At 45.9% G+C, this 18,323-nt stretch overlaps 1 protein-coding gene across 4 annotated transcripts in view; it reads right to left on the reverse strand.

The window, feature by feature from the left end:
• Positions 1-1,264: 1,264 nt before the first annotated feature.
• Positions 1,265-18,323, reverse strand: part of ARMH3 (armadillo like helical domain containing 3) — a 123,450-nt gene continuing 106,391 nt past the window's right edge. For all 4 annotated transcript variants that reach the window (XR_009933349.1, XM_062496308.1, XM_062496309.1 and 1 more), the window contains 2 exons: positions 9,437-9,553; positions 1,265-3,582 (listed from right to left, as the gene is read on the reverse strand). Coding sequence is in view for 3 of the 4 variants with exons in the window: in XM_062496308.1 (XP_062352292.1) it covers positions 3,490-3,582; positions 9,437-9,553 (210 nt within the window). In the remaining variant the exon portion in view is untranslated. The remainder of the gene's footprint in view (positions 3,583-9,436; positions 9,554-18,323) is intronic.

The raw sequence follows: 18,323 nt of genomic DNA on the forward strand, positions 1-18,323 counted from the left end.
CCATCCTGAGAAGGAAGCGTGGGGAAGCAGGTGGAGCACACTGGAGTTGATCCCTTGTGCAAGTGCAGTTCAGGAGACATCTCTTTCTGGGATTTCTCCTGATATCCACCATGCAACAGTGGGCAGGACCCCAGAGCAGGGAGTGTCCAATCCTTCAAGTAGGAAGAGAAAAACACCCCACAACCATGCTCGACCCAGCAGAGGGATAGCCCCTGTGCCATGGATATGGGACCAGAGCAGGCAATAGCCATGACAAGGAAGAGGACAAAGAGGTTTGCAAACCAAACAACAGAAGGTGGGGAAAGGTGCACCCTACCCTCTGACTGCTGTACATCATCAAGAGTTTGCTACTACCTGCTCCTGGCAGCTCTAAAGAACACACAAAGCACCATTTGGAGCTGCTGGCCCGTGCAGGGAAGACTCTGCCCCTGAGAAGCTGCCTCTCCCTCAAGCCTGCATAAAAAATAAGACCTGTAAGAGCTAAGGAAAAAGAGATCAAAAATATCTTGGTGACACTTACAAAACAACTCTTAGCAACTCCCCCCAAAGTTTAGCTCAAATTCAATTCTTTTCCACATCATTGTTTTGTAAAATATTTGTCTCCCTGCAGCTGCTGCATAATTTAAAGGTAGCAATCCGATTTCTCTCCACACTCCCCAAGCCTCAGAAACAGCTCTTCCAATAACAGACAGAGTTATGAATTAGATATAACAAAATACACTCACCTGCTCAGATCAGATACAGGAAAGTTTGAGGGTGTCACACACATCCTGAAGCTGAACATTAAGATTTAAATTACTTTCTGCTCAGTTCAAGATGGCCTCAAAACACAAATAGCAGTAGGGTGTTTCACAAAGCAGGCGCACATGCAGCAGAATCAGTGAGCAGGAGTTTGCTGACACCAGCAACAAAGAGCATCACACCATGCACAGGCAGGTCCCTGAATCCCTCGCTCTTGGGCTCTCAGCCTTGCTCATGGTTTCCTTAGTGCCAGCCACAGGAACACGTAAGAGGGATGCTGACTACTGGATGGTACCTGCAGACTGAACTAAGGACAAAGCATCACTGTGTAGCCTCAACCTCCCTCTGCACAGGCAGGAAGAGCCCAAGGGCAGGTGATAGCCCTGCTGCAGCCAGTGTGCCACCAAATGGTGACAGGGCCACTCCCACAACCACCCCACTCTCCCTCCTGCGAAGGACAAATGCTGCACACTCTGGACAGGCAGGGCTCTGCTATTTATTGAGCTCTAGGTTTGTATGTACATCCATTTACAGTGCTTGGTTCAGTGACAGTGTGACAAGAGGACATGTATCACAGTCTTCCCCAGCTCAGACCTGGGTGAGGGCTGGGCTCAGGAACTGATCTCATGCATGCCTAGGCTTCTATGATCATCCCAGCAAGGGAGCATCCTCAGGGAGACAGGATAGCTGAGCCCAGAGGGAGAAGCTGAGAATTCCAGAGGTTGCAGAGTCAGAAGCAGACTCATCCCAAACTCTCTAATGTATGTGTCTAGGCTAAGCCTAAATGGGCTCAGAAAACAGGAGGCATGAGGACAACTGGATGACTCATTGTGACTCAAGTCACAATGCTGGGGCTGCACCTCAATTCCCCTGAGAAGGAACTCCTCCCTCAGAGGTAAGATCCCCCTCTATCCCTCCCAGACAAGCACCATGTCCTGCAAACAACTGTTCCTCATTTTCCAGCGGAGAAGCTGCCTCCTCTACATACCCTGGCCTGTTCTCAAGCAGTGATTTTATGGAGCCTGCCTGCTCTCCTAAGCACTGTCCCTCTGACACGTATACATTCCCATACACTTGCATGGCAGAAAGCAAATAAATGTCTGGCTTAGCTGTTAAAAGCCAGACAATTCCCTGCTGAGGAATAGTATCATCTGCTGAGAGAAGCCAGTGCTCCCAAGGAAAACACAGGGACTTCATAGGGTGTTGTGCCCAGTGGGTGGCCAAGGACACAGCCTTCAGTTTTCCATGCTCATAGCAGGTAAGATGAAACATTAACACAATTAACGCATATTAGCATGAAAAAATCCTTGCCTAAAAATGGTAGTAAATGAGCATGACATCCACATTACTCACACTAACCTACAAGGCTAAGAGCAGGACTAGGCACTTTTTTAAAAAAAAACACCTGTTTTCTAGGGGGAGGGAAAAAAACTGTGGATATGGGATGTAAATAACTTCTCTACTTCAGTCTACCAAGTCAGGCCAGAGCCTAATACAATAACATCAGTGCTAGGAGCTGAAAATGCATGCACAGGGAACAGGTGTGGAACAGGTGTTTATGCTGTGTATTCCTGAGCTGGGAACCTGACACAGCACTCTAAACAGGCTCTACCAGATCTGGGCACCTCTGAAGCACTGGCTCTGGGATCGGAAAGGTCTGCCTGTGCCCCACAGCATCATCCCAGAGCTCTTCCTTAGGAAGCCCCCAGCAGACCATGACTGTAAGTCTCTTGGTGAAGACAGGAGGGTGAGAAAGTGAAGTCACTACTTCCCCAGATGCATTTTAACTGTGTGCTACACACAAGGGAAAAACTGGAGACTTGTTCATTTATGAAGGTTACCAGGCACCTGCAAACATGTGCAAGGAGATGTTCCTGTGAGGAAGTGGAGGATTGTCACAAAGCAGTCTCTGATGGGCAATAAGGTGAGTGCGCAGAAGGAGTCAGCCTGTCCTCTGTCCCGTGAAAACCAAACATCTAAAAATGTCCATCTACCTTAGAAACAGCGGATGAGCTAGGACTACTGGAAGCAACAGCGACCCCAAGCAGAGCTGGTCTCCAGTAACTAAGTGCTCTGTTTGATGACCCATGTTCTTGTATACTGGCTCACACTGGACCCTGTAAGCCAACTGCCTTGGAGGTAAAGCTTCCCCTTCTGCAGTAATCCGATGGCTTGGTTGAAGGGACACCTTCTGACTTCAAGATACAGCAGTGAGCAAGGCCTGCTCCTTGGGGAAACTGTTTTATAATCCTAAGCCATTCCCAATGGGATGGCAGTGGATTTGACTTACAGGAGGACACATTGACCCAGGCTGATGGAAAAGAAGAGCCCTCACTTGCCACCAGAGAGCTTTCCCCATAAAGCAGGTGGGCAATCTCTACCCAGAACAGTTTCACACAGCTGTGCTGGTTTTATTATTTCAGTTGTGAGCTCTCCCCAGCTCTGCTACAAAGGTTTCCAGTGCATTTTCCCTGAGGCTGTGGAGGGAATCTCCCATTGCTATGTCACAGGAATGGCTGCCCACTCCCATGGCACCATAAAAAACTGCTTCCTCCTCAACATGCCAATCACCTCTCCTCAGCCCAAGTTCTGTTTAAACACATTCCTTTGGGATCAAACACACAGCAGCAAGGCGTTCCCCTAAAAGAAACACAGTCCTTTCCGCAGGCAGGAGGTGAGGGGCGACCGGCCGCAGAGCTGGAGTGTCCCTGCCCACACGGGCCCGTCTCTGCTCACGCTGTCCCTGCTTCAAGAGATCGTGGAGAATTCCTTCAGCAGCAGCTCCTGGCTCAGCGTGTTGAAAGCAAGATTCTTCCTCACATTGATGCTGATGGAGCGAACCTGACAGAAACAAAACGAGATATTTTAGCCACGGGACTCTTCCCAGCTCCTCATGAGCCTGGTAGTTTTGACACTGCTGACCTCCACGCTCAGCATGAAGCTGTTTTGCATTTACAGCTCCCCAGCAATTGCTGTAGCAAGCTCTCACTGAGACTCCAGCCTAGCAAGGAAATGCTGAGGTTCAGCTGTTTCTTGGGAAACCAGGAATGTCTACAGTGACATCCCAGCAAGGAGACTAAATTCCCAATGAGACGGAGATGGGAGAAGATGCTCTGTGTGGATGTGTGAGCTATGATGTGTTTTCTGTTCTGGGGCAAAGAGATAAGGGAAGTGAGCACTCCCAGGCTGAAGCTTAAAGATCATATTTTATCAATGTCCACTGAAATGCCAGAGAGCATTTTCTGGATTAATGCAGTGCCATGGCCTCTGACCTGCTCCAGAATCCAGAGAGCCAAAGATACAGACTGAAGGAAAGGACAGAGGCCATGCCACTGTGCTGTAAACACCAATTATCATCCAGACTGGCACAAACCCCTGGATTCAGAGCCAGCTGTGTGTACTCTCAGTGCCATACACATGCAGCTGGCTCACTCACTGTCTCTGAAGAGGAGACACCTTTGTCCCTCAATGACACCCAAACTTCTGGTTACCCACAGAGCACAAAGAAGAGTTGGACAGCCCTGTTGACAGCAGCTTCCCTTCCCCCCCTCGTGCCTGCAGATTCATTGGCCAAACACGCAGGCCCCAGACTGGGCTCAGTCTCAGCTGCACTTGGCAACGAGAAAACAAAGTCAAACATCATCTGTGTCAGCGACTGTGCAGCAGTGACAGAAAGCAAAACTGACACAAGCTCATCCAAACAACAGGATTACAGTTCCCAGAGACTTGAAGCCTGTGATAATAAGGTTGTTGCTGACCTGGTTAGTGTTTTGTGCTTTATAAAAGCACTGGGGGAAGAATTACATAGATGCATAATGAGGAATCCAACACCAGGGGCTGGAAGAGCACATACATACACACACACATACACTGCCATGGGTCCTGCTTGCTACCCTGGTGAGATAAACACATGCAAAGGGCAGAAAGCTACCCAAAAGGCAGAATGTGTAAGAGAGGGAAGAAAATCAAAACTTGGAAGGTTAACAGGGAAAGCTGTGAAATGAGCCCCAGTGACCCCCATTGCACATACCCTAACAACCCGAGCATGCCAGCAAAGTTGTCTACTCTAAAAGACAAAGTATTAAAGTTTTATCTCATCTGCAGAAACCACAACTCTCCTTCATCAGGATGCTTGGCAGAGACCTCAGGCATCTTCGCTCCCTTGGAGCACCCCCTCAACTCTCTTCTTTACGTGTCTTTTCACTTACTCCATCCTCAGATAGTTTGAGACCACATCTTGCAAGATAACTACAGCTGTACCTTGTGTTAAACACCACTGCAAGTGGTCTCCAGAACACTGGCTGGCACAGGGCTGTCCTGCTGCCAGGAGACACAAGTCCCAATGACAGGATTTGGTCCCAGTCCTACCAAGTGCTCCAATGCAGTGATCTAGTCAGTTCTTACAAAAAGGAAAGAACATGAGTAACGAGCCTGGGGAGTTCTCTGCCCTGGGGAATGTGACTGCCTGAAGAAAACGGGCAGATGCTACAAGCAGTGTAAGCCAGTATCCTTATTCTGACTAAAAGCATTTCTGTGGGTCCCAGCAACAGAAAGTACAAGCAGTAACAAGCTCCTGGCCTCAGGAACTGCTGCCAGGAGTCAGGCACTGGCAGTAGAAGATTCCCAGTTTGCATACACATCAAGGTCTCCAAGAAGGAGTCTCTGCAAGCCCAGAAAGTGAGGCTGGAGTGGCACAATGAGAACACAGGGTTTAGCAGACATTGTAGCTATGGGGTAGAGCACAAGAAATTAATTAGCCTGATTAGTTTGCAAAGAGAAGAAGGAATAGAGCAAACACACTCCATTATGTAAAACGAGGTCAGAAAGAGAGCAGTGAGTAATATTTATCCAGATCCCCAGGGATGGGGCAAGAAATACTCTGCCTAATTTAGACAAAGAAGATTTACACAGGAAAAGAAGAGATACTCTTAAAACCTATGGGCTGTGAAGCAGTGGAGGAGTTCACCTGAAGCTACTGTGGAACTAGTTTCATTTAAAGACAGCTTCAGGTTTCAAGAGAAGCTTTAGACACAAATTTTGGTCAAGAACAGTCTAGATGAACATGGATCTGCCTTTACACAAACTGGGGAGAAAAGTGAGCAGATAACACACAAGAATGACATTTACACAAATCCCTGCCCAGCATTTCTTCTGCTGTGAGAAATCAGGCAGCCCAAGCCAACCTGCTTAAAAGGTAAGAATAGCTCAAATTAAAGTTAAATCAAGTTATCTCCAGCACCAGGGCTCAGCACAAGGAGCCAGAGCTTATCTCCCTTTTGGAATTGGAAGACCAGACAGTTACACAGGGAGGTGTCAGTCTGTAACAAGGATAAATTTCAGAAGCTTCCTGTAGTCTACCTAAGCTGCTCCATAAGGATACACCCCAGGACTGCTCCTAGATCCTGGTGCAGTGGGCAGCCCAGGCCTGGCTGCCAGCCTGGAATTTACCAGATCCCTCCAGACTGGCTTACACAAAGGCCCCAAAACTGCAGAAACTGGGGTCATTCATTCTGCTAGGAAGTACAAGGAGAGAACATGTTCCCTCTTGCTTCTCTATGGAATATCACAGAGAATTAGGGCCAGAAGAACTTTAAAATTGTTTTCTTACTATCAGTCCACAAACACTGAAGAAACGGGAAATGTACAAAATGCTGACATCACCTGTGGAAGGATGAGTAAATGAAAGAAGGAATGAAGCAAGGGCATTAACCATGGGAGGAAAACATGATTAAGTGCTTGTTTTGTGTCATTAGAGCTGGAAGTGTGCAAGGCTGTACCACCACTTCTATTTCACAGCAAGTCTCATCAATTAAATCTATTCCTAATCAACAAGCAGCCCTTAAATTATTTGTACAATGGGAAGAAGGTGTACACTGACTACTACACTTAATTAAAAGCCAGATTAATATAATTTCCCCTGTAGAAATCAATCCTTAATCAGACTGTTGAGACTGATGAAACCTATCTAACCGCAATGACAGTGAATGTTTTGGAAAGATGCTGATATTTCTTTCCACACATTCCTCCAGCTGCAATGTGAGGGTCCAAAAGCTCGTATCTAAACCATTCATTCTATCAAAGCAGCACAGACCTCAAATGACATCCCTGAGGCTTCAAAGGAAAAGAAATAAAAACTGTTAGAAAACTTCCTAACTTCCTTCCTTTAGCCCCTCAAAGGTAGCACAACATGCCAAAAAACCCCCAGCTGATAAAACAATCTGCACATCACCTTCCACCACAATGTGGCTGCAGTACCACAGCCTTTGAAAACTGCTTTGTAAAGGGAATGGGAGAAGAAAGGAGATCTTTCTTTGGGATTAGCAAGACAGAGCAGCACTGAGGCAAAGCAAGAGAAGCTAAGCAGTGCATTAGCAAAGCAGGTCAAAGGAGTGAGAACAAGATTTCTAAGCATAAAGGAGCCCCCAGAATGGCTAGGGGAAGCTTCTGCTCACCTACTTAATGGGAGCAAAGAGAGATAAAAAGGCAGCTGAAAAGGAAAACGTCTCTTATATGTCATTCCCCACCCAAGAAGGGTTTGCTTTGATGCAAACCTTTGCTGATAGTGATAAGAAAACCTGGCAGAATCTGGAAAGAACTATTTGCAAACAGATCCTATCCAGGAAGACCTGATGGGATCAATGTGAATTCAGAAACCTTTAGTTCACCACCAGCCCTGCTCCTTTGGTACAGCCCACAAAGAGAATTGCAGCAACTTCCCTCTGCCCCCTCCATGAAATCCTGCAAACCTCAGAGGTTAAACACAAAGCACTGGGTAGAGGGGTATTATCCAACATCAGACCAGCAACAGAAGCTGAAGTAAAAAAGGCAAGTACCTGGTTTGAAGGGGCTGTGAGAAGGACAGGGCAAATTAGGACCTTTTTGATGAGTTGTTTGAACAATTGATAAAGCCATCAGTTACTGTGCACCTAGAGAAAAACAGAGCAAGGAGGCCGGGAGGCCAACTGGATTTGCTGAAGACAAATCAGAACCTATCAGGTTCATTTCCCACTGTGGTGAGGGAACGGCTTAATGGAATGCAGGGGATTTTCTGTAGCTGTGAGTAAAGAACATTTAATAGGGTCCCAATGCTCAGGGCATCTAGAGATGTGGATTAAACAGATTCACAACTGGGTCAAATCAGCACATTTATACAGTAATTATTCAGGCTTTTATATGCTCTTGAGGAGAGGGTCCCAGGGGTACCTGGATGGGAAATTTTCAGAAGGGAGTTGACGGGCTGGTTATGATAAACAGATTCTTAAATGATACAAAATTGACATCTTGAAAAAAATGGGAAATTGGTCTAGGAAGAAAATAATTTTAGCTGAAGTGTTTTGTGGCTGTGATGATCATAGGACTGAGAATGTAATTTTAATCAACTGGCATGATTGGCTTGAGCTTCTGCCAGGCCAAGTGGAAAATGGGACATGCAGGCTGCAGAGCAAGCATGTGGCCAAAGGGAAGGAGATGCTGGCTGAGGGTGGGAGCCTTTGGGACAGAAGAGATGACAACAGAAACAGGAATGTGTCTTATTTCCAGGGTACAGTAATAGAAGAAGACTGTGTCATAGGAAGGTTATGGCCAAATTTCTTTGCATGTATTCAGGAAAGCTGTGTCAAGCTGCAGGCCAGAGAGACAAAATCAGGCACAAAAGAACACAGAAAAACAGCATAGTAGCAATTGAAAGTGGTTTTGCCCATATACTACCCAATGTCATGGCTGGAATGACCCCAAGAGAGCTAAAAGCATTCTGTAAAAGGAAACAAAACCAATTTAGGTGCCTGTTCTGGAGCATAGCTGACTGAGGGATGCACAACAACATGCCTAAACTCATGGAGACTCATGACAGAGTAGGCAGGCATCAATTACTCATCAATCAGCAGGGATAAAGTTGGGAGAAAGAATCAGTTTTCAGACTGGTGGAGAAGGCTGCTAAAGTTAGAGATCCCTCTCTTTGATGAAGCTGTAATGATTCAAGAGTGAGGCTTCCCTCACATACCAGCCACTACAAAAACACTGCCTCCATCTCATGTGGCTGCTGGACAAGAAAAGTTCCATCAGGGCTCTCTGGAGCAGGGTAAGCAAGCTGGCTTGCTGAAGAATTGTAACTACCAACCTGAATTATTTAGACTCATTTTTGTCCTTGCTGTATAATTTTTGTTGTTCTTCCTACCATCAGTCTTCTCTTCTTGTGTATACAGACATTTCTAGGGAATGCCTTTACTTTTCTTGCTTAGGAAGCCTTTTTTGTGAGCGATGGAGGAAACCAATGAGCAGGAAGGCGCTTCACCAGTCCCAAATTTCATGGTCCCCTTAACAACAGGAAAAAAGCAAAGCTGCCCTGCGTGATTAACCCCAAGTGGGAGCAGTCAGCTCAGTCAGCTCCTCCTCATATAAATTTACCACTGCAAAGCACAGCAAATCCCCATGACAAAACAGACAGAGACCATCTGACCAGTGCTGGCTTAAGCAGCCTGGAGGATCTTCTTCAGCCACACAGGGAGCTCCAGGAAGCTCTCAGATATGTTAAGACATGCAGTGTCTGTCCAGATCCTGCTCCTGCCCTGTCTTTGGAGGCAGTTCAATGTCCAATGGAGTCATAGGACTGCTCAGCTACACCCCAAAGACAACTGCCCAGGCCATAAGCAAAGGCTCTGGAAGAGGGCTGTTGCTTGCTCAGAGTCAAAGCACTTACCAGCTCCTTGAAGAAGGCAGCCTCCTTATGCTGCTCTGAGTAGCGCTCGTACTGGTCCAGTCCATCCTGCAGCTTCAGGGTCAGCGTGTCATAGTTGGACCGTACCACTTCCAAAACCTGCCAGAGACAGCCAGACACAGCACAGGAATCAATATCCATGGACTCCTCAGCACAGGAGGAGCAAAGCTGAGATAGATCACAGCTCTGGCACCTGTTTTCACAACAGTGATGGCTTTGACACCCAATATTTGGCTCATGATTAACAACACGGAGGTGGGCACTAAAATCTTCCTGCCAAGGAACAGTCCTGAAATTTATAGAATTTCTCCATTCATGAGAATGGTAGATGGAAGCTATATCCATGACAGCAGCAGCTTTCTGTCATCAGAATTAGACATAATAATAAATCAAGCAGCTAATTACCACATGTACACCCAGATGCAACACAGAAGCACAATACAAGCACAGACTTGCCCAGCTCCACAATCCTTCCAAGGTTAGTTTTTTGCCACTTCCCTCCTGGCTTGTGAATCACCATTCACAGCCTGCTAAATCACCAGATTCTAGAGCTGCTCAGGTCAGCTTCCATACTGAGCACTGCATGTCTCTCCTGATAGGAACAAGCTTCTGACAGGCACTAAGAGAAGACTTGCACCTGTCTTCTCAGCCTTGGTATGGACTCTGCTTTTAGAAAGACATGAAGACATGAACCCAGGTCTTTCTGCCCAGGAGATACTTTACTACTGGCCTTCACTGCAACCAAAGCAGTTCCAGCTTTTATTGCTGCCCTACTCGACTCCCAGTGTTGGGCTATACTTGCAAATTCATAGTTACACATCTCTGTCCTATTGAAGTATCCGTTTTCCTAACTAGGGAACACCAAGAGGGACACCCACAATGATGTTTAGGTTTAAAGCATTGTATGGACTAACATATTCCTCAAAGCACTCGTGAGATGGTTAGTGACAGTAGCCTTCCTACAAGGAACCATAGAGGTCAACACTCCTGGGCAAACCTATGCCTGAAATGATTCTCCTAAACACATGAACTTCTTTCTTCGGCTGTTGCCATTTGCTCTGACAGCTAAACAGAATATCAACATCTGAGGTTTGCACTACAGTAACCCCTGCTTATGACAAGCATCAGTCAGGAAGATACATGGTAAAAGGTGCAAAGGAAGAGGACCCTGCTCCAAGTCATCACAATTCAGAAAAGATCCTAAGAAGAGCATTGCAGAGGATTGAAGACAACACTGACCAGAACAACAAGGAGTCCTTGCACTTCTCCTCTTGTATTCCCAGCAATGTAAGCACTATTCTCAACTGCCCCTTTAGGCACCTGGAAGCTTCTGCCCTTTACAGGACTGAATCTGGTCCTCACATCCCTATTTTTCTGAGAAATCTAAACCTGCTTAGGGTTCCTTCAAAAGCTTGTTTCCCCCAAACTCTGTATGTGGCAGTGGTGCACAGAGATACTCATGCTATGGCCTGAGGTGGCAGAAGCTACAGGGAATCATCCAAATGAGGACTGGGAGCAAAAAAGGGGGTTCCAAAAGTGATTCCCAGGTGAGATGGTCATGTGGCAGTCTCTACAGCTCAGCTGTCCTCCAAAATTGCAGATGCAAGCTAGGGATAGGAATACGCATTTGGACTTGAAGGTCTCAGAGGCCTTTTCCAACTGCATCAATTCTGATTCTGCAATGCTATTTAGGAACAGCTTGCTAGTGGTTACAAATGCTCACAGCCTCCTCTCCAGTACTCATTTCCTAATGCTGTTTTGTTTGTCAGCTCTACTGGCAGAAAGAATGCTCTGCAATGACATCCATCTCCAATTTCAGCCTGCCCTTCTTGCTCCTGTGTGCAGAAGCTACAAGAAGTATTGCAGAGCCAAGAGCAGTGATGAAAGAAAGCCACCTGGGCACAGGAATAACTATCCACTAGGGACAGAATGTAATAGCATAATGCACCTTCTTCTGAGCAATAAAGCATCTGGCAGCTTGCTCCTGTCAATCAGAGGAAGCCAAATTGACGAAGATTAATAAGCTGCAGAGGAAGAACCTGGTTTGAAAGGTGAGGATTTGAACAGGTTTCTCCAGCAGTAATTCAAGAGCAAAGGCAGTCTACTCAGGGCTACCCGACTCCCCAGGAACCTTCCCTTCAGTCTCCTTGTATTCCCATACACACAGGCATGCAAAGTGCCACACAGTTGTGATCACTCAATGGATGCACATGTTTCTTTAGGAACAATCAGGGGTCCTCCTTGCTAACTCTGAGTAGAGATCTCTTCAGATACTCGAGAGAGTCATCCTCAAACCACAGTGAAGACAAGTACACTCTGAGGGCAGCAGTGAGCTCTGTAACCAGAATCCTTTAAATCTGTCCTCTTGCATCACCTTTGAAAGGCAGCTGAGAACTCAGTTTGATACTTTAGGATGAGGACAGGGAAGGAAAAAAGGCCCCCATAGTTTCTACACTGTTACTTATTGTAATCTCTGCAGTGAGCTTGAGATCGGCTTATCCCTTCAACTATGTATTTCATTGGCTTCCACTCCTTATCTCCTTTAATTATGAAACAGAACTTAAAAAGAAAGGGTAAGTTAAAAATAAACAGCTTCTCCCCACTGCCTGATAATTTCCCTTTCTTGCTGCTGCTGGGAAAAAATGCTATGTGGGATCTGAGATAAACCCACTCACAGATCATTTCAACTTCACACCTTGAAATGAATAGAAACTATTACTGAGATTAGGACCTGCCATCCTTGAGATGATATCATCTGCTCTTTAAGATGCAGCTGCTAGACAGAGGACAGGTCAAAGAGCAGCAGAAGGTATTAAGAATATCTAGCAGGAAGGTTTAAAAGGCATCAACTTCCTACACAGATGACAAAAATCTCACATCCTCTGTGTAATAGAAGAGTGTGTGTTAGCATCCTTTGCCCTTCTTACACATTGCTTTGACTTTTGCTCAGGAAAACTACTGCAGGAAGAACAGCCTTTTTCCTTAAACACACAAGATCTTTATCTGCACCTTTCTGTCAGATACAATGGAACTAGAGCAATTTAATTTTGAGATTAAAGGATTTCTCCTTCAAAGTCTTGTTCAACCCATTCTGCTTGTAAATTTCTTGTCTAGAAAACATGAATTCCAAGATGGTCAAGTATGAGAAGGGACTTTTAGCTGCTCTTCCAAACAAATTTTAAATAGTCATTCAGATTTTAACAATGTTGTGAGAACATGGGAAAAAAAAACAACTTTAGTATCAGGCAAGGACAGACAAAAATGGACTGTAGATGATCTTCAAGGAGCTCGATGTGACACCCCTCAGACTACAAGGATAAACATGCAGGGGAAGCTTTTTTCTTGTTTTTTTAATGGTTTACTGGATCTTTACAGTGAAAAAAAATAACAACCCAACCCTAATGGAGTCACAATCTAAACGTCTATTGTAGGTTACCTTAGGGGCATCAGAGTCTTAAAAAAGCATTATGACGGAAGCAAGCAACTCAGACACGGTCAATACAAGAAGAGGGAAGGCTGCTGAATTCCCTTCCTGCAGTTACCTGCATCAGCCCCAGAGGCTACATTCGCTCATTTTTTCCACTGCAACAAATCAGAACTCAGTGAAGCTGCACCACTGTAATTTAAATATAATTTGCCATCAAATTAACCCCTTGTCCCACCACTCACACACCGACTGCTTTCCAGAAGTTTCAGATACATTCTGGAGGTTCAGGTCCCTGCATGTGTGTTCTCAAACTGACTTTTCAGGAGCTGCTCTGAACAGCAAGTGCTTTCTCTAGCATTCAGATTTCAGCTTCCTCCTGCAGCTACAACTGCCCATGCCCCATAAAACTCTCCCTGCTCAGTAATATCAACAACTTGTGAGTAGAGGCATTCCCTTAGGAACATGGCAGGAGGGCTGGCTTCCAAAGGAGGGACTGATGTATGGCTCAGCTCTCTGCAGCATCCCACCCATGACATGACAGGTCACTGCACTGCACTGAACATGATCATTTCACAGTTCGTGGCTCCTTATTTTGCTCCATCCACCAGCTCACCACTACCTTGCAAACTGGATGGACAATCTTGGTTGGTTAGGTCAGTGACCTCTTGTGAACAGGAGCTCTGAAACCATTTCCCCCAGAAGCAATTGCCCCTGCCCTGAAATTTTCAGCATTCAAAACAGACCATCATTTTGCTGTACTAGTCACTATGCACTGACTTCTTTCTTACTGCACCAGAGCTGCTCCCTCTGACTAATCCTCAACAAGAACCAGCATACTGCACTCCCCCAGGAGAGATGGTCCTTCTGGAAGATTCTGCCCTGGGGAAACACAGGGATTACACATAGCAGTCTCCTATCTCCATTGTGTCCAGCAGAACACCGCTAGTGTTAGCAGCAAAGCCACAGGGGGAGCTGCACCAGCAGTAAAACCTAATGGGCAACATGCAGCTCTAGGGCCCATCTATCTGGCAGATGTCATTTGCTTCACTGCTTAGTAACTTTTTAACCTGCAGAATCTTTCATCATCTGCATCTGCAGTCTCTGCCTTATTGGAACATAAAATTAGAGAGCACCAGCAATTCACAGCACCCAGCAAAGGACCTAGTGGTGGGTAGGTTCCAGGAATCATGCACAGGTAATGACAGAAAAGGAAAAACAGAAGCAAGAACAAATCAAGGTCTCTACACTGCCTTTTTAATCAACATAGGAAAGCGCAAGAATGCAATCAGTCAGCATCACCAGTACCTCACTAAAGCCCCTCTGTGCCCCTAAGACAGTCATTAACTACCACGACACAGGAAAAGCTGGAACAGCACTGATTGAATGATCTCACATCAAGCAAAAGGCAAAACTCCAGCCCAACAATGCCCAGGTTAAAATGCACTTGCCCCCTCACCAATCCCTGCTGCTCACACAGCTGGCTTAAGGGAGGGTCTCTAGGTCAGAACCAGCAAGTGCCCACGGGACAGAAAAGCCAGAGGCTCTGTCCCATCTGTTCCATGCCAGAGGATGGAGCAGCCAGTCTATGGGGCATGTAATGCCAACCTCTCATCAGCACTTCTGCACAACAGGGCAGAAGGACTGAAGGCAGCCAGATATGCCTTCTGTCCACCCTGCAGAGGTGGTGGAGCGCTTGTCACTGCCAGTGTACCACACACACAGGGAATTCTGGCAGTCCCACCTCCCAAACCTAGTCAAAGTGCAAACACCACAAACAAACTCAGCAGCCTGACCCTCAGCTCAGAGGGTGGAGGCTGTATGAAGAGACACTAAGATTTTCCTATTCCAGTGGAAATGTGCATTTTACATTGCAGTCCTCAAACTGGCTTGTTTATTCCAGGTTTGGTACAAATCTTCCCCTTTTTCCCTCCTTAATCTCTACAACTCATAGTCCCTGAGAGTGTTTCTCCTCATGAATTCAAAATTCAACTGAATAGCAACATTTTTCATTGTAATGAAAAGCCGCTGACACCTGGACTACAAAGAGGCTATTGCCTCTCCATAATAAAGTGCTGGATAATTGACATAAATTTTACAGTAGTAAATTCTAATTAATATGGAAAATGATTTTGTTTTCCAAGTGCCATCACACTTCTCACAGAGCAACTTTAAAGTTGCTGATGCAGGCTGGAGTCTTTGTTGAAATTAATCCCCAGAAGCAGCACAGACAAAGAACATAACTAAATAATTAGAAGTTAAATAAAAACACACACACACAGCTGCCATATTTCCCAACAGACTCTGCCCAAACCCCAGCTGCACTCATCTCCTTCTCCTTTTCCTCTTTCTCTGTCTGCAGGAGCCAAGTTCAGAGAGGCTCTACTAAGGCTGCCAATGCTACACACACATGCTGGAAGCAGCTGCCGTTCACACTGGCTTCTAGGAAAGCACCCATCCAGGACTAGCAGCAGCACAGAGCCTTTATCTGACCCAACCCTACCTTACCTTTGCAGCTATCCTGGAGCTAAATGCAGTGCTGATACTTTAGCACCATTCCTCACCCCCGCGCTGATCAAGCCATGACTATTAATTCCATGTTCATGAATACTAAGACAAAGAGGAGGAGGATGTTGCTATGATAGTTTCACAACTCAGATTCTCAAGACATGCTGCATGTACAGCACATATGTATGGATCCAGAGGATGTACAGTGGGTCTGATGGGAAAGACAAATATGTGGGCTGTAGATTCAAGTGTAACCATGCCACATGTGTAAGACCCACAGCACACTGCCAATCCTTCTCTGGTGCCCCAGATGCCCTGCATCCAGCAGCTGCAGCTTGTACTACATGCAATGAAGGAGCCATGGCCCTCTCATGCTATGGGCTAAGAGCATGAGCCTGTAAGACAGCCCCCACCAGCTCACACATCTGTTATTCCCAGAGTAGAAGGCATCATCTTTTCTGCCCTGAGTAGAGGAAAAAATGTTGGAAGAAGGATATTTTCTCAATAGTAAGAAGTTCAGCCAGACCAAAAGACTAAGTGAAAGCAAACAAGGGCAAATTTCTCCTCTGAGGTATAAAACAGGATGCCACTGAGGTGGAATGAACCACCACTGCTGGGCAGTGAGACCGTGACAGCCTGCAGAGGTGGGTGCAGCTGCCCACGAGCTCCAGGGTAACAGTGAGGCATGACCACATGCTCCAGTCCTGCAGTGGAGAATCCAAAGCTGATGGAACTCATGGAAGTCTTGTTCAGTGTCTGGAGCTGGACACATGGACAAAGTTGAACAGTACATAGCAAAGATGAGTGAGCCAGGAAATAGGGAAAGGAGGTGCCTTACCCTAATCTCCACTGCTAAAGCTGGTGCGGGGACCCCTGCACAAGCTCCCACCAGGTTTATTCCAATACATGCTAGTTTGTGTTTGCCAATCTCCCTCTGCTCAGCTCACTGAGCATAGCCAGGACACTGCTTCCTGGAGTTTGGAAGTGAACTGTCTCTGCCCACTAGTTTGTCCTTTGTTCCTGCCAGTCACTTCTTGCAGTCCTGCTGTTTTCAGTCAACTGCTCTGTGCCCAGCCAGACATAAGACTAACTTTCCATGTCCCAAATCCTTCCTGAGGATTGCTTTCATACATCTGCACTTGAGTGGTATCAAAATGAGGCCTCATCACGTCTCTATACAAGGCAAAACGTTTTGATCGTACATAAAAGATTATCATTATTATTATTTTACTTAGCAACATCAAGGAGGGACATTTCACACCCCCTTTTCTCACCTCAGCATAGAGCCAGTCTGTCAGGCCCAGATGATATATAGTAACTCAGATGTTTGTTCAGTGATCTCACAGGGAACTGTGATCTTTAAAGGAACAAGCCTACAAAGGCAACACTTTCTATCCATGGAGTGAGGTTTTGGTTACAGGCTTTCTCCTCTGCCCACAGGTGCCTCTTCTAAAGATACATAATTTATAAACTCACTCAGAAAATTACTGTTGTTCTCTGAACTCTGCTAGAAGAAATGGCAACCTATTCTGGGACAAGAGTTATCTGCTTCAGAAATGTTTTATATCCACAATCCATTAGAAGCCTTAGGTGTTCAACTTGATTTAATGGTGGTAAAAAACACACCGATCAAACCAATCTGGAAATCACTCAGCTTTCAGAAACATCTCAAAGCCAAAACTGTAACCCAGCTCCACCAAGAAGCAACTGCAAAGGTACCAAACAGTGCCCATTCCAAGCCCCCACTGGACAGGCATTCCCAACAATCAACAGCTACTTTAAGAAGCAGTAAGGCTGCAAACAAGGACAAAGGCAAGTACCGAGGAAGACATGGTCTCTGTGTGCACAGCTTGCAGGGCACTTTATTTGTAAGAGGTACAGACAAGGAGAACAGATTAATGTGGTGATAACCCTGGGCATTCCTGCAGCCATCAGGAGCACTAGGCAGTGCTGTGCTACAATACCTTCTGAGCTCCAGCTGTCAGGTACCTGAAAGCCTGCCTGCCTTACCAGAAAGTCTACGCCAGAAATGCTTTTGCTGCAGAGTAATTTCAATATATCATGTCTATACATACACTCCACAACTCCCACACGTGTTAAATGCACTTTGCTCAACTCATTCAGGTTCGGAGCACATGGAGCAAAAAAAAACATGTAGCCTCACACTGCTTTTTCTCAAGACCAATCCACCTTTCACAGTTTCAAAGATGGTCAGTGGGTTTATGCTGATCTGCATATCCCACTTGGCACAAAGAACCTGGTATTCTTTGTGGGACACTGGGTGCTCTTTCCTAGACTGCAGGGATAGCCTCCCCAGGGAAAATAAAGGAGGCAACTCTGTGCCATTCAAGGGAGGAAAACAGGTTCAGTGGGCTTCTGCCAAGGGAACAAACATCCATATACCGTGTAACACTGGCACTTTCAAAACCCAGGCAGAGAAAAAGAAGTCAAAGATCCGGAAAAAAATTATCTTAAAAATTATCAGTTAATAAAATAAGCAGTCTCCAGGGCAGACATGTAGATCTGGAAGGGGAGATACACCAGAAACCAAATTGAGGCCCACTAAGCTTGCCTGGTTTTAGAAATTTTGTTGGGAAAGGCAGGCAGTGTTAAGAAAGGCCAGGATGATGGCAGGAGCATAAAACCCTGAGATAGATAGATTTGCTATTTTGGAGTTACAGCCCATTTTGGAGTTGTGAACCCTTATCTCCAGCTGGTGGCATTTATGAAAACATTCCTCATTGCTAGGTACGTAAGAGCACTTGCAATTCTGCCAAGGCTTGAAATGCACTGCAGATAGCAATGGACTGGACCGTTAATTTTTTTATTTCCCCTTTGTGCTTACAATTAACTTAAGTGCCAAAATGTGATGGGCTATTCCAGGAGAAGCTTTTTATCTACCAGCTGCATTCTCACAGAGCAGTAAATCAAGTGCTG

This window comes from Cinclus cinclus, chromosome 7 (genome assembly GCF_963662255.1).
Source record: "Cinclus cinclus chromosome 7, bCinCin1.1, whole genome shotgun sequence".
Taxonomy (NCBI): Eukaryota; Metazoa; Chordata; class Aves; order Passeriformes; family Cinclidae; genus Cinclus; species Cinclus cinclus.